The sequence below is a fragment of the Somniosus microcephalus genome, chromosome 27 (assembly GCF_052327205.1).
Source record: "Somniosus microcephalus isolate GS21.2 chromosome 27, FLI_Smic_1.0, whole genome shotgun sequence".
In the NCBI taxonomy this organism is placed as follows: domain Eukaryota; kingdom Metazoa; phylum Chordata; class Chondrichthyes; order Squaliformes; family Somniosidae; genus Somniosus; species Somniosus microcephalus.
In genome coordinates this window covers 27,017,026-27,031,008 of record NC_141013.1, presented here as the reverse complement: position 1 = coordinate 27,031,008, position 13,983 = coordinate 27,017,026, and the positions used below count along the sequence as shown (strand labels likewise).

The 13,983-nt window shown below is 45.3% G+C and overlaps 1 protein-coding gene across 10 annotated transcripts in view; it reads left to right on the top strand.

Annotated features, from left to right (window-relative positions):
* unc13c (unc-13 homolog C (C. elegans)) overlaps positions 1 to 13,983 on the top strand; it is a 794,870-nt gene that overhangs the window by 456,123 nt on the left and 324,764 nt on the right. For all 10 annotated transcript variants that reach the window (XM_085968792.1, XM_085968791.1, XM_085968790.1 and 7 more), the window contains one exon: positions 1,900 to 2,041. In XM_085968792.1, coding sequence (XP_085824918.1) covers positions 1,900 to 2,041 — 142 coding nt within the window. The remainder of the gene's footprint in view (positions 1 to 1,899; positions 2,042 to 13,983) is intronic.

The window sequence follows — 13,983 nt, the reverse complement described above, 5'->3', positions numbered from 1 at the left end:
GTCTCAATTTTCCTGGGTAAAGGAGGAGGAAATTGGCCAGGGTTCCTGCTGCTGCTTGTTGTGCAGTGACCCCTGATTGAAATGTGTGTGGACATAGGGTGAGGGCGGGAGTAGGCTCAGCCGTGACGCACTGTGGTAAAAAAGTCTGCTGATACTAAGCCCCACACATGAACGCCCCCCACCCCACTTCCCGCCCCCCCCCCAAATAACTACTTAAATGAAGTACTGGAGGACGATTGGAACCCATTGAACAGTATACAAGCAAAGAGTTGATGCCTTCAGCGGAGAAGCAAAGGGAGAAAATTGCCAAGAAAATAATTTGTTTTTACATATTAGTTCAGAAATATATCGAAACGTTCACCGATTTCATATTTAGCAAAATTTTCACTTTGACTGTTTAAGTTAGCATGAAATTTAAAAAGTGATCTAAAGTACGTTTCACCATTTCTGAAACTAAAGCAGCAGCAGCCCAAGGAGCCAAGTTGCTATTGCTGTAGATTTTAGTGCAGTTGTTGACAACTTTCCTGAAAGTCTCACTTGGGTTAATAACTATAATAAACTCACAAATCATTTTGAAGAAAAGAGATTTTTTTTAATTCATTAATGTCAGTGAAAAAGTTGGCATGAGATAGAAGGAAAGATTTTCATTTGCAGTCTATTCCTCTAAGTTCAAAATTGCTTAATTTGAAATCTCTTAATTTGAATTGAAATTGTACAAAATATGTAGAGGGAAAATTTGGGTTGCTTTGTGCCTCACGGCTAACAGGACGCCGCTAACGCCTCACGCAAAATTCAACGGGAGTTTAGTGGCGGCGGTAGCCAGTAGCGCCCCACGGCGCTGCACCTCCAGCGCTGACGTCACCGCCGTGCGCAGCAGCCCGGCCGCAAACTTCGGTCGCGCCCCCTGACCTACTGCCGGACGCTATGTCCGACAGGGTCAGGGTGCTGCTTTTGCAGCCGTGGCAGCACTAATTAAAGGGCAGGTGCCGGGCGACCATTTTTTTGGGGCCGCCTGCCAGAACCTGCCCCCTTCCGCTTCTTCATGCGAGGTGCCAGCCGCGATCGGTCAGCCTGGCACTCCTCTTGCGTGCCGGGCTGTTTTCCCGGCACCCTACTCCTCGGTGGTCCAGCAGGACCCCAGTGCATGCTGCGCTAGGCCCCTTCCCTTTAATCGGGGGAGGGAAGCCTGAAATACCGCAGCGCTATGTGTCAATGCACGTGGCGCTGTTGCATGTAGCACCGCGATATTGAATGGTAGTGCCGCAAGAGGGAGGGGAGCGCTTCCAACAGTGCCCCGCCTCCTGCTTGGGGCACTACCACTCAATTTAAGGCACTGGGGCGCTACTTTTAGCGCCCCGAAAAAGAACTTTTAATGCCCCGCGAAGTTAGCGCCCCAAAGGGGGCGTGACCGAATTTTTTCCCTAGTGTTTTATTGAAATTACTTAATTTGAACTGCTGGATAATTTTTTTGGGCAACAAATGACATTGAATTAACAGGAATAGACTTTATACATGCCCTTATAACATCTCTCAGAACATCTCAAAGGGCTTCACATACAATGGATTACTTTGAGGTGAAACAACTATTGTATATAGGCAAATATAAAGCAGCAAAACATGTTTTATGTGGTAAATTTACTGATGCTGAACTCAGAGAGCGCAGGTCAGAAGATTGGTGGAATAGTGTTGTATTCCTATCTTTGATCCAAGCCCCCTTTGAGTGGGGCTCCCCATTGGGAGGGCTAGACCAGTGAACTTATCCTAATACTCAAACAGACTTTTTGCTAGCATTAGTGGACAGTGGAAAAGATGTCGGTTTGTACTTAGTCATGTTTAAATTTTTACATGTCTGATTGAAGTTATTTATTAAATATTCCAAGTTTTCCTTTTTGCGTGCAGTGCTTTGTGCTCAGGGTTTACAAGCAAAAGACAAGACGGGCTCAAGTGACCCATATGTCACAGTGCAAGTGGGTAAAACGAAAAGGAGGACCAAAACCATTTTCGGGAATCTCAACCCAGTCTGGGATGAAAAATTTCACTTGTAAGTACTGGATTATAATTTGATGAAGTATTTGCTGTGAGCTGTCCTACCTTTACGAATCAATCTTAGAATTTGTATTCCTGTGAGATTTTTCTTATAACCTGTTTGATAAGGGTGCATGCATATATATATATTTTCACCCTCATTTCACCTTTATTTCACAATTTTCTAGCAAAATGTAAGAACTGATAAAAGTGAAAACAACACATGTTCAAGTTGTGTTACCAAAGCAATTTTCTTTTATCAAGCAAATCAAAACATGAGGGCCTAGAAATTGGGTTTTGGCTTAGCCAGGGCTTTAGCGCCGGAAGTTAGTGCCGGCGCTAAGTCCCCCTGCGCGCGCCAAAAATTCAGTAGCGCCGCGCCCAAACGGCTGCCGGCGCTACTGAAGGGTCTTAGCGCCTGGAAAAGGGCGCTAACTGCCGTTTAGCGCCGCAATTCCGGCGCTGCGGCACCCGATGCAGTGCGGCAGGCTGGGGAAGTGCAGGCCTCCTCCTTCCGTTAAGGAGGAGCTGCCTGCACCCGGCCGCAGCCCGCGCAAATCTGTTTAAAAATGAGCCCGGCACCTCGGACAAGTGCCGGGCTTGCATCTGTTCCGGGGGGGGGGGGGGGGGAGAAGTCCGGGGAGGGAGCTGCGGGCAGGCGGCCGGCGGGAAAGCGGCCGGCCGCCGCGGGGCCTTTAATGCGCCGGCGCAAACGCATGTTGGACTCTGTTGCCAGAGTCTTAGTTGCGGCTGCCACGGGCGAGGCGGCCGCAACTGAATTTCGGCGCTGGGGCCCGTCGGCATGGCAACCGGGACGCTGCGCACACCGATGATGTCATCGGTGCCGGCGCAGCGCTACCGGTGCAACGCCGCTTTAGGGCCCCAGGGAATTTTTCAACTGGCCATAACTCTGGCGCTAGTCCCTCTAGCGCCTCAAAAGCGGCGCTAAGGCTAGTGAATTTCTAGGCCGAGGACTTTGTTTCATTGACTTATCTGGTGCAAAAGTAACCAGTGCCAACAATTTCCTGTGTGATAAAATATGTCTTTTTCAAGACCAAAGGATCTGTTAATGTGAACAAAGGAGAATATGTCCAAAAACTCCATGGGGGGAAGGGAAATTTGACTTCCACCCGAAAGAGGCGCAAAATCACTGCCGCAGCTGCACCTCCTGCCCAAAGCCAGCACTGGGAGACCTGAAACATTTTTGGGTTCAAGCTTTGTTTGAATGCCACCGGTGAGGTGCGTGTTGACAAAGCGGGCCTGGGCGGGGCGGGGGGGATGAGCAGATTGTAGAGGAGGGTTGAGCAGTGGGTTGCAGTCAGTTTGTAGAGCCAGTAGGAAGAATTTTGTTCCTTCTGGCCCCACAAAAATTCGTCCCTCCTTAAAATTAAATTCTGGGCTTTTTCTTGAGCAGCAACCAGTGTTCCCTTTTAAGGACCCTTGGTTAAGCCGCTCATCACCTAGTACAAGTGGGGAGAGCATCCATGGCCCATTTGTATTTGAAAATTGAAAACGGCTCCTCTGACTGAAACAGACAAGCATGCTGCTCGTCTATTTACAGCCCCTCTTTGGCCTTCGACATCAATCCCCTTCCCCAGCCCCACTGCCGATTAGCAACTGCCCACTTCACTTTTTTGGGATGTGAAATGGGCGGCTGACAGTTAGAAATCACTTCCATTTTGTGATGCTCACTAGTTGCAGTTTTGCATTAAGACACTAAATTATGTAGAAGGGCTGCAGAAATGATTAAGGTGTACTTCTAGACCCAAATCCTTGCTAAAATTGGAAATTCAATTCCTGGACCCAAGCCCAGTAAGATAAGGATAATTAGCTGTCGCACTTTAGCCAGTCACTATCTCACCTTCATCTAGCAAATGGCCCATTCTAAGATGGATACCATAGCCTCCTCAAATTCCTTTCATGCTATGTCTTTTCCTAATTAACTTTTAATTATCTTCGCAAGCAGTTCTGCTAAACAAACTCCAAATTCTATCTGTAGAAATTATAAATTGGTTATTAGTAATAATGGAAGAAACATAGGTTGGGCCTTCACTGGACAAATTAAAGATACATTAAAAAAGTCAAAACCCTAACTTACAAACAGCAGACAACTAGCCTGGCAGGGAGATCCTATGGGCCCCCGTGTGGAATGTTTTTGCCTCACCTAATCTAACTGATTAAAAAGACTGACTCAAATGCTAATGCAAGTTTTCCAGGAAAACGAAACTTATGCAATCCCTTTACTTGTCTCGAGCCAAAACATACAATCATTTAAACACAGTATTACTTGTGTAGCCATATACATTTTTAGACACCCCTAGTTTCTAACATGGTCCAACATTGGCACCTATGCCTAGGCCCTAAGCTCTGGAATTCCCTGCCTAAATCTCCCTCTATCCCTCTCTCTCCTCCTTTAAGATGCTCCTTAAAACCTGCCTCCAATATCTCCTTCTGTGACTCTGTAACACTTTGTTTGATAATGCTCCTATGAAGCGCCTTGAGACTTTTACTATTTTAAAGACACTATGCCCGCGATTTCACCGACCGAGGCAGGTCCGGGGCGGCCGGGGTCGGTTTCGCGGTCCCAGCCCGCTGCCTGCTCCAGTCTGCATTCTCCAAGTGATTTGACATTGATTGGGCTCGTTAAGCCGGCCCAGCGAGGTTCCCAGCCAATTAAAAGGAAGCGGGTCTGATGATGTAATTTGATGACGCGTCATCAGCCGGTTTCCTTAAAGGGACCATGTCCAAATTGATTTTGACAGTTGTGCTGTCGGTGTTCTACAGTATTGAGGTGCTGCAAATGCTGACAAGCACTGCACAAAGGTGCACGGCTGCACCCAGGCTCTCCCATGACTCCCTCCATATGCTTATGGAGGAAGGCACAGTACGCAGGGAGGTTCTCTTCCATTCCAATGGGCAGAAAACACCTCCCCAGGAGACCAACGCAGTCTGGTTGCACATTGCACAGGAGGACACAAGCAGGGATGTCGTCAGGAGGACCAGGCTGCAGTGGCGCAAACCTTTCAATGATCTCAGTAGATCACGAAACGTTACTGCAAAGCCACACTCAACCTCAGCCTGCTGTGCCACTCATCACATCCCCATCACTCTGCCTTCCCTACCCTACTCCTGCACATCCTTACTCACACCAACATACCTTGCCCCTCCACCCATCCCTCTCTGTCTACATTATCACTTCCCCATCTCTCTAGACACCCCTCACACTCGCCCTCATCCTACTGCAAGCATAACATCTAACAACACACAAGGATAGCAACTTGAGTGGTTTAGCCGATGTTCATGTGAAATTTCTGGTAATCTGCTGTCAAACATTGAAATATTTATTTTCAACACTTTGACTTCTTGGACAGATTTGTGGGCACCTTTGGAAGTGCCTTGGTGAGTTGCAGTGAATGGTGAGACATAACGTCCCCCCCACCCCCACCAATGGTGATGAGTGTCATGAACCTTACCATTCATGTAGAAATTACTCATGAGATAACACTGGGCGGCCAGCTGGTGGCGCCGTCCAAGGAAAGTATAAATACTCGGGCGTGGGCCCAGCTTGCTCAGGATGTTTCTGTAACCAGGAACTAGTGATGTAACTAGAAACTCATGGTTGTGAAACAGTTGATTAAAGCTTTGTTTTATACTCAAACCAAGTGCTCAGTAGTTTTCTTACATCAATGAGTGTGAAAGGAATGGCTTGGACATTTTTAGGGATGCTTTATGGTGTTGGTGTGGCATGGTGCCAACCTGGTGCATCACATGGCAGCCAGGGTGTACAGTATTAAGTGAATTAAATCTGGATATAGGGAGGCCATCACTGGCATCCCAGGCAGCAATGTGCACGGGTGATAATGCCCTGTGTCCGGTGCAGCATCAGTTGATTGCGGAGAAGGTTGGTGTGGATGTGGGTGCTGCTGGCGTGCCTGGTGCTGCTGGCGTGCCCGGTGATGCTGGTGTTGGGGCTGATCGTGGTGGGATTCTGAGGACCAAGGTGAGATTTTTTCAAGGGCACTGATGCTGATGGAATAGATGGCAGGTGAGGTTGAGATGACAGAAGCAATCTGTCAGTGGTGAGAGAGGTTGTTCCAATGAGGTGACACTGGATAGAGAGTTTGCTCCAAACACTTGCTAGCTGCATAAAGGTCAATCTGTCTTCCAAATGCAGTAAGCAACAGCTTCTAACCTTGGAAAGTGAAGACCTATGAACTGGGTGCTTTTGTAGAACATTTCTCGGTGTCAGGTTAGTAAATCATTCCATGCTGACACAACACCCGACCTACTTACCTGACGTGATCCCCACGCTCCGGAAAACATGTGGAAAAGCTGGTAAAATGGTAAGTACATAGTAAAATCCTGCTTAACTACCTTTTAATAAGCTTTTAAGCATCTAGATTGGCTGACCCGCCGCTTGGTGTGGGGTCTGTCCAGGAATGACAGACCCGACACTTGGGAAACTGACACGGCGGCGGGTTGACAGAGGGATACCGACCCGCTGTCAATCTTTTTGATTTTGACAACGGACCCGCCTCTGAAACTCGCACTCTGAGCGGCGGTAATATTCCGGCCTACATAAATAGAAGTTGTTGTTGTATTTATAAGGTGGCTTCCTATTTCTTTGCCTAGAAATAGTTGCGCTAGTGGATTAAATTTACATCGTCATCCGTGAAATCTGATTCATTTTCTCTCTCTGCTATGTGAATGGTATGTAGGTTTTTGCTTTCAAGCAATTCTTTTGTTCCTGGTTCAACAGGCACCTTCTTCTGTTTCTTCTAACTTACCCAGTGCATGTAGTTACAAATTTACAGTTGTATTTCTCATACCTCAAGTTACTAGATTAATTGGCTACAATATTGCCAGACCTCCCTCTAAACTGAATTGAGTTAAATTCTCAACTTTTTCTGGCATCTTCCCTTGCATAAGCATCTTTTGTTGAGCTATGGTCTCTTCCTATTACTGAATCTTGCCCCACCTTCCTTGCCTCAGTGTGAAAAGTCTTGCCTTATTTTCTGTTTTTCACTCTGGAATAAAGCTATGCCTTTTTTTTAACTCCCAGAACATCAAAGTGAGTCAAAGGAATTAATTAATTCTTTATATCAAGGTTAGAATACTTCCTTTTGCAGCTCACTGATCATAAGCTTTCAACAGTTGATGTATCTATTGCAATAGGGGGGTCTATTGGGGCTGGGTCCCTATTGAACATTTGTTGTAAATTACTTCAGACATTTATTTGGTATGCGCAGTAATAAGCAAAGAAGCTGAAGACATTTTTTATGGCTTCCTTTGCCATTTGTTTATCATCTTGGTTGACTCTGGCTTTTCTGTATTTCAAACCATAGAAATTACGTAAGAATTTCCAAATACTAAATAAAAAATGGAGTTTTAATCTTGTTCTATCTTGTTGAATTCAGCCCTAGCTTTACCACAAGGTTCAATACAAAACCGTTTATTTTCTTATTTCCTGCGATGCGATTGATAGCTATGGCAACAATAGCTGGGATCAGATCTCTGAATCCTTTAGCATTTGAGGCATCAATGTAGGTCAACAGAAGATGTTAGTCTGGGATATGCCTATATTTGTACATTGGCAGAATCAGTGATTTTAAAATCCAAACCTCTTAATCTCTGCTTAGCAGCTGTTCCAAATGTAATCAAAAATCAGCTTCAGTACAGCTGTTTGTATGTAGACAGCCTTGCAACACCACTTCCACATCAGATACATAGCATATAATTTCTTCCGCCTGTTTCAACCCCAGAAATGTGTGTTATGTGCAAAAGGGGCAAATATCTGACACTACAGGTCTCTATCCTCTTTCTGATCCCTAATGCCCCTTAAAACAAATGCACAGCGCACATTAGAGACAGGAAAATGAGCCCCATACACTTTCTGTGGCGGTATTAGTGAATTTATGTGCAACATGTACATTGATCCGTTTCCAGCATTGAGGTTTTACATTAAACCCTTTGCTTGTGAGATTCTGTCTGTGCATCTGATCAACATGAATTAAAACATTTTTGCAACAAGCTTCACTAATGGCTCAGTAGGTAAGTAAACTACGTGGTGTGGTGCTGGGCCAGGCAGAACAGGAAGGTACCAGGTTCCATCCCTGTTCTTGCTGCGCTAACAGTGGGGCTTTCTGTTGGCCTAAGGGCCCCTGGCCTGAAGGGCAAAAATCAACCAGGATTTCCAGAATTGTCAGTGACTCCTGAATCAAGACATACAAGCGTTGGAGGCAGTACACAGAGTCACAAGGTTGACCCTTGGTCTTAACGCTCTGAGTTATAAAGAATGACTGGAGAAACTTGGGGAGAAACTGGTCCTCATTGTGACTGTTTTCTGTGTGGAAAACGTGTGCAAACAGTACCTATTTCTGAGGGCACTACCCCATGCCTCAAGATGCCTGAAAGACATCTGACCCCATATTGGGTCGGGCAAATTTTCAGCCACTTGCAGCCACCTAAATCAGGCGTTAGACCCTTTACAGATGTTAATGAGGGACCTAGCGCCTATTCGTAGAATCATAGAATGATACAGCACAAAAGGAGGAGATTCAGCTCATCATGCCGTTGCTGGCTCTTTGAAAGAGCTATCCAATTAGTCTCACTCCCCTGCCCTTTCCCCAGAGCCCTGTAAATTTTTCCCCTTCAAGTATTTATCCAATTCCCTTTTAGAAGTTATTATTGAATTTGCTTCTACCACGCTTTCACGCAGTGCATTCCAGACCATTATAACTTTAAAAAAAATTCCTCCTCATCTCACCTCTAGTTCTTTTGCCAATTACTTAAAATTTGTGTCCTCTGGTTACCGGCCCTTCAGCCACTGAAACCAGTTTCTCCTTATTTACTCTATCAAAACATTTCATGATTTTGAACACCTCTATTAAATCTCCCCTTAACCTTCTCTGCTCTAAGGAGAACAATCCCAGCTTCTCCAGTCTCTCCACATAACTGAAGTCCCTCATCCCTGGTACCATTCTAGTAAATCTCCTCTGCACTCTCTCTAAGGCCTTAACACCCTTCCTAAAGTGTGGTGTGCAGAATTGAACACAATACTGCAGCTGGGGCTGAACCAGTGATTTATAAAGGTTTAGCATAACCTCTTTGCTTTGGCCTCTGTTTATAAGCCAAGGATCTTGTATGGTTTTTTAACAGCCTTTTCAACTTGTCCTGCTACCTTCAAAGATTTTTGTACATAAACCCCCAGGTCTCTGTTCCTGCACCCCTTTTGAAATTGAAATTTAGTTTATATTTCCTCTCCTCATTCTTCCTACCAAAATGAATCACTTCACACTTTTCTGTGTTAAATTTCATCTGCCATGTATCTGCCTATTTCGGCAGTCTGTCTATGTCCTTCCGAAGTCTGTTACTATCTTCCTCACTGTTTGCTACATTTCCGAGTTTCGTGTCATCTGAAACTGTTTTGCTAAATTGGCCGGCACTCAGCAGAGCAGGCGCTGGGCCTGGACCGCCACGGCATTTTCAGCAGTTACTGCGGCTAGGCAGCAGCCGGCATCAAAAAGGGTGAGTACGCTTGAAGTGGAGCCGGGCGGAACAGCGGTGCTCTTGGTCAGGATCACTGCCGGCGAGACGAGCAGCCTGAAACTCAGCCTTTTGAAACGGGTGAGCTGCCTCAGGAGATGTGAATGGCATCGGCATAGAAGATCAGCTCTTGGATACCTCCTTTCCAAGGGGGTAAATTTTGGCTATGGCCTGTTTGCGGGTGCATGACCATCCTCGCGCAGATAGCGCGCATCCAAACCGAGAGGCCCAAGGCTTACTGGAGCCACATTTCAATAATTTAGGTGAGCTGCCAATGCCATTCACATCTCCTCAGGCAGCTGACCCGTTTCAAAAGGCTGAATTTCAGGCTGCTTGTCTCGCTGGCAGTGATTCTGACTGAGAGCACTCCTGTTCCGCCCGGCTCCACATCACCTTTTTGATGCCAGCTGCTGCGTAGCCGCGGTAACTGCTGAGGCCTCTTACAGAGCTTTATAGGATAATTAAGGAAATAGAAAAGGTAAATCCAGATTATTATTTTACAATAATTCCTTCAAGTAGGACAAGGGCTTCCACGGGTTCAGATTAGTAAAAGGTAAATTTAAGACTGTTATTAGGAATTTTTTTCAAGTGATCAACAAGCTTGGTATTTAATATCATTTAATAGATGCTGCAGTGCGAGGGGAATTTTTAGGGCGTTTCTGGATGGGTGAGCTAAGATGGACCGAATGAACTTCCTCATTCATCATTATCTTGTTAATTAAAGTAAAATGAGCCTTTTTTTTGGTAAAATGGAAGTGCTCCAATTATACAAAGGTCAGAGTCAAATTGAGATTTAGCATTCCTGGCAATAACAACTTAGACATCTAAAATTACACAGCATAAGGCTGGAACTTGCTGCCAGTGATGTTGTTGCATGAATGGTTAACTGTGGGATGTCCAATTGCCACCTCGTGAGCCACATAAGGCTCTTCTGCAGCTGTAGGACGACCTTTGGTTGCTTTAATAAGCTGCACTGTCCAGGTATTCCTCCCCGGTGTGAGAAGAGCAGAACAAAAACAAAAACCTGGCAAAACTACATATTTTTAACAAATTGTAATATATTAACTATTTACTGCTGGGTGTGGAGAAAAAAACAACTCGTGCCTTCTCACCTACAGCACAACACTAAATGAATGAAGATAGAGAGCCAAAACTCACATTTTACCATTCTGAAAAATGTCACTTTTCTTCATGTTATAATTAAGGTATTTTTAGGAAGTTGATTTTATTGCACTTCTTAATGAACCTCCCCCAATATGTTTATAGTGGATTAAGTAGATCAAAAACAAAGTTTAGATCTTAATTGCCATTTTTCTATCTGCTATGCACAGTCAAATTCCTAATTTCAGTAAGCTGGCAAGAACTGCATAGAGGATGTGGCAAAGTACAAAGTTCATTTAAGTTAATTAACACACAGGACTTTAAAATAAAAGTACAGTTATTGAACTCCGGTGTTCGGTGCTGAACTTAGCTTTAGGTTTTAATTCCTAGGTTGTGATCTAAAACGCCCATTGTTTTCCATTCTGCTGTCACGTTTCAGTTGTGTTTGTTTCTTCAAACTTGTTTTGCTCGATATTTTGGATCACTCTGGTACGCTCTCTCTCTTCCCTTTCTTTCTCGTTTACAAAAATGCTCTGAATGTATTTGTGAAATAAGGTTAGTTGGGGGGAAAAACACTCTGGAATTTGGGACAGGACCTTGTTTCTCTGGGTCCTCACAGCCTATTTCTTTGATCCTGAGAAATTCTGGGGTCGGACACAGCTTTAAAAAAAAATGTTCAGTGGAAAAAACACAAGAAGCTGGTGTACTGATGTGCCAGAACCTGATCCTAGTGGAAGTGGGGCCTGCTGTCAATTTAAAGGCTGATCTCGCAATAATAATTGATTGAAATTTCTGTTCAGAAACGGGTACATTTAAAATTAGAATTTTGAAACAAAAAATATTCTTGCATTGTATACTTGTATTGATGGTGAGAGTATTCGTGAGCATTGCAGTGCTCAATATTTAAAGCTTATGGCTGCTTGTTGGTAAAAATTGCTTTTGAACATTGATTTTCCACCTCTGGCTTAACGCACTGATATCAAATTTCTCTCTTTATGTTAACTGAGATGTCGTCTCATTTAAAATATGCAGCTTAATGCCTCCATTGAAAAAGCACAGAGGAGAATTTGATCCTAGCATATTGGGCGTTCAGATAGTAACTTCGGCAATAGGGATTTCCAGCTCTAATGCCAAATATCTCCACATGTGTGGTCAGCTCTTACAGCTGCTGTGGCTGTTGCATCAATTCAAGAAAGTTTAGTGATTTGTCACACAAGATTAAAATTGAAAAGAGATTGAAGAGAATTAAAACTCAGATGGTAAACGGGGATTTATTTTGTAGGAACAGGTGTAGGCTGTTCAGCCTGTTCCACCATTTAATTAAATCATGGCTGATCTGTAGCACAACTCCATTTACAAACCTTTGATCCAGATCCCTTCTTACGTAATAAAAATCTGCCAATCTCGGTGTTGAAAATTTCAATTGACCCAGCATCCACAGCCCTTTGGGGGAAAGAACTCCACATTTGCACTACCCTTTGTGTGAAATAGTGCTTTCTGATTTCACTCCTGAATGGCCTGGCTCTAATCTTAAGATTGTGCCCCCTTGTTCTGGATTTCCCCCACCAGAGGAAATAGTTCCTCTGGGGGAGAAATTGGGTGGAGCCGCAAACGGGGCGCCAAGCTCGCCTGGGCGCCGGATTTAGCGCAGCGTTTGGAGCAGTAGCGACCGCCGGAAATTCAGCTTGAGCGCCCCAAGAGGGACACGGGGCGAGGCTCGAGGCGCTCCGCGTCCCTCTTAGGGTGCTGAAACTGAATATCGCAGCGCCACACGCTGCGGCACGGCGCGCTGCGGTACTGCAGGCCTTCCTCCCATTCTTAAGGGGGAGGGGCCTGCACCAGCACGATGACCGATCGCGAGTGCCGGCAAAAGAGCCCGGCACCGAGGAGAAGTGCCGGGCTCTCGGAAAACAGCCGGCAATGCCGCGGGGGGCGATCAGGAGGCCGGGGACGGAGGTGCTGGCAGGCGGCCGCCGGAAAAAACGGCCGCCCTGCACCTCCACCTTAATTTGCGCCACTGCCGCCACAGGAAGGCCCCATGAACCGGGCGCCATTTGCGAACGGCGCTACAGAGGCGGTCGCTGCCAAATATCGAGATCGGGGCGGTAGCGGGGCGCTGCGCACACCGATGACGTCATCGGAGGCGGCGCAGCGCAACAGGTTAACGCCGCCATTAGTGCCCCAGCTAAATATCGCGGGAGGCGCGGCCAGTGGCGCTAAAGCCACTGAGTGCACTCTTTAGGCGCTAACTGGTGGCGCAGCCCACCGAATTTCTAGGCCTCTGTATCTACCCAATCAAATCACTTTATCATTTTAAACACCTCATTTAGATCACCACTCAATATTCATGGAATACAACCCTAGTCTATGCAACCCGTCCTTATAATTTAACCCATTAAGCCCTGGTATCATTCTGGTGAATCTGTGCTGTATCCCCTCGAAGGCCGATAACGTGTGGTGCCTAGAACTGATCGCAATATTCCACATGGGGCCTGACCAAGGCTCTGTACAAAAGAAGCATCACTTTTGAATTCCAATCCTCCATATTCCATTAGCCTTTTTGATTGTGCTGTACCCATGAACTAGCTTTTACTGATTTGTGTGCCTGGACACCCAAATCCCTTCACTTCTCCAGTTTCTAGTCTCTTGCCATTAAGAAAATATTCCAATTTGTCTTTTGGGGATCCAAAGTGGATGACCTCAGAGTTCCCCACGTTGAACTGTGTCTGCCACAACTTTGCCCACTCACTTAATCTGCCTGTCCCTTTGTAACTTCCTGCAATCAAAGTGCATTCCCTTTATCCCTGCTTTCTATCTCCTACTTCCCAACCAATTATCAACCCATGTCCCAAGGTTACCTTCAATTCCATGTGCTCTCATTTTTGCTAATAATCTCTTGTATGGAACCTTATCAAATACCTCTGGAAGTCCATATAGACAACATCCATAGTCAGTCACCTGTCCACCTTCTTAGTGACCTCCTCAAACAATTCAACTAGATTATTCAGACATGACCTACCCTTCACAAATCCATGCTGACTCTCTTTAATCAGCTCATTTTTAAATGCCCAGTCACTCTGTCCCTGATGATAGATTCTAGTAACTTCCCCATAACTGACATTAAACTGAAAGGTCTGTAGTTTTCTGGTTTCTCTCTCGCTCCTATCTTAAATAATGGAATGATATTTGCAATTTTCCAATTCTCGAATCTACAATTTTCCCACCTGTTTCTTTTAATACCCTAGCACACAAACCATCAAGTCATGGAGATTTGTTTACCTTGAGAAATGTTATTTTCTCCATTATCATTTT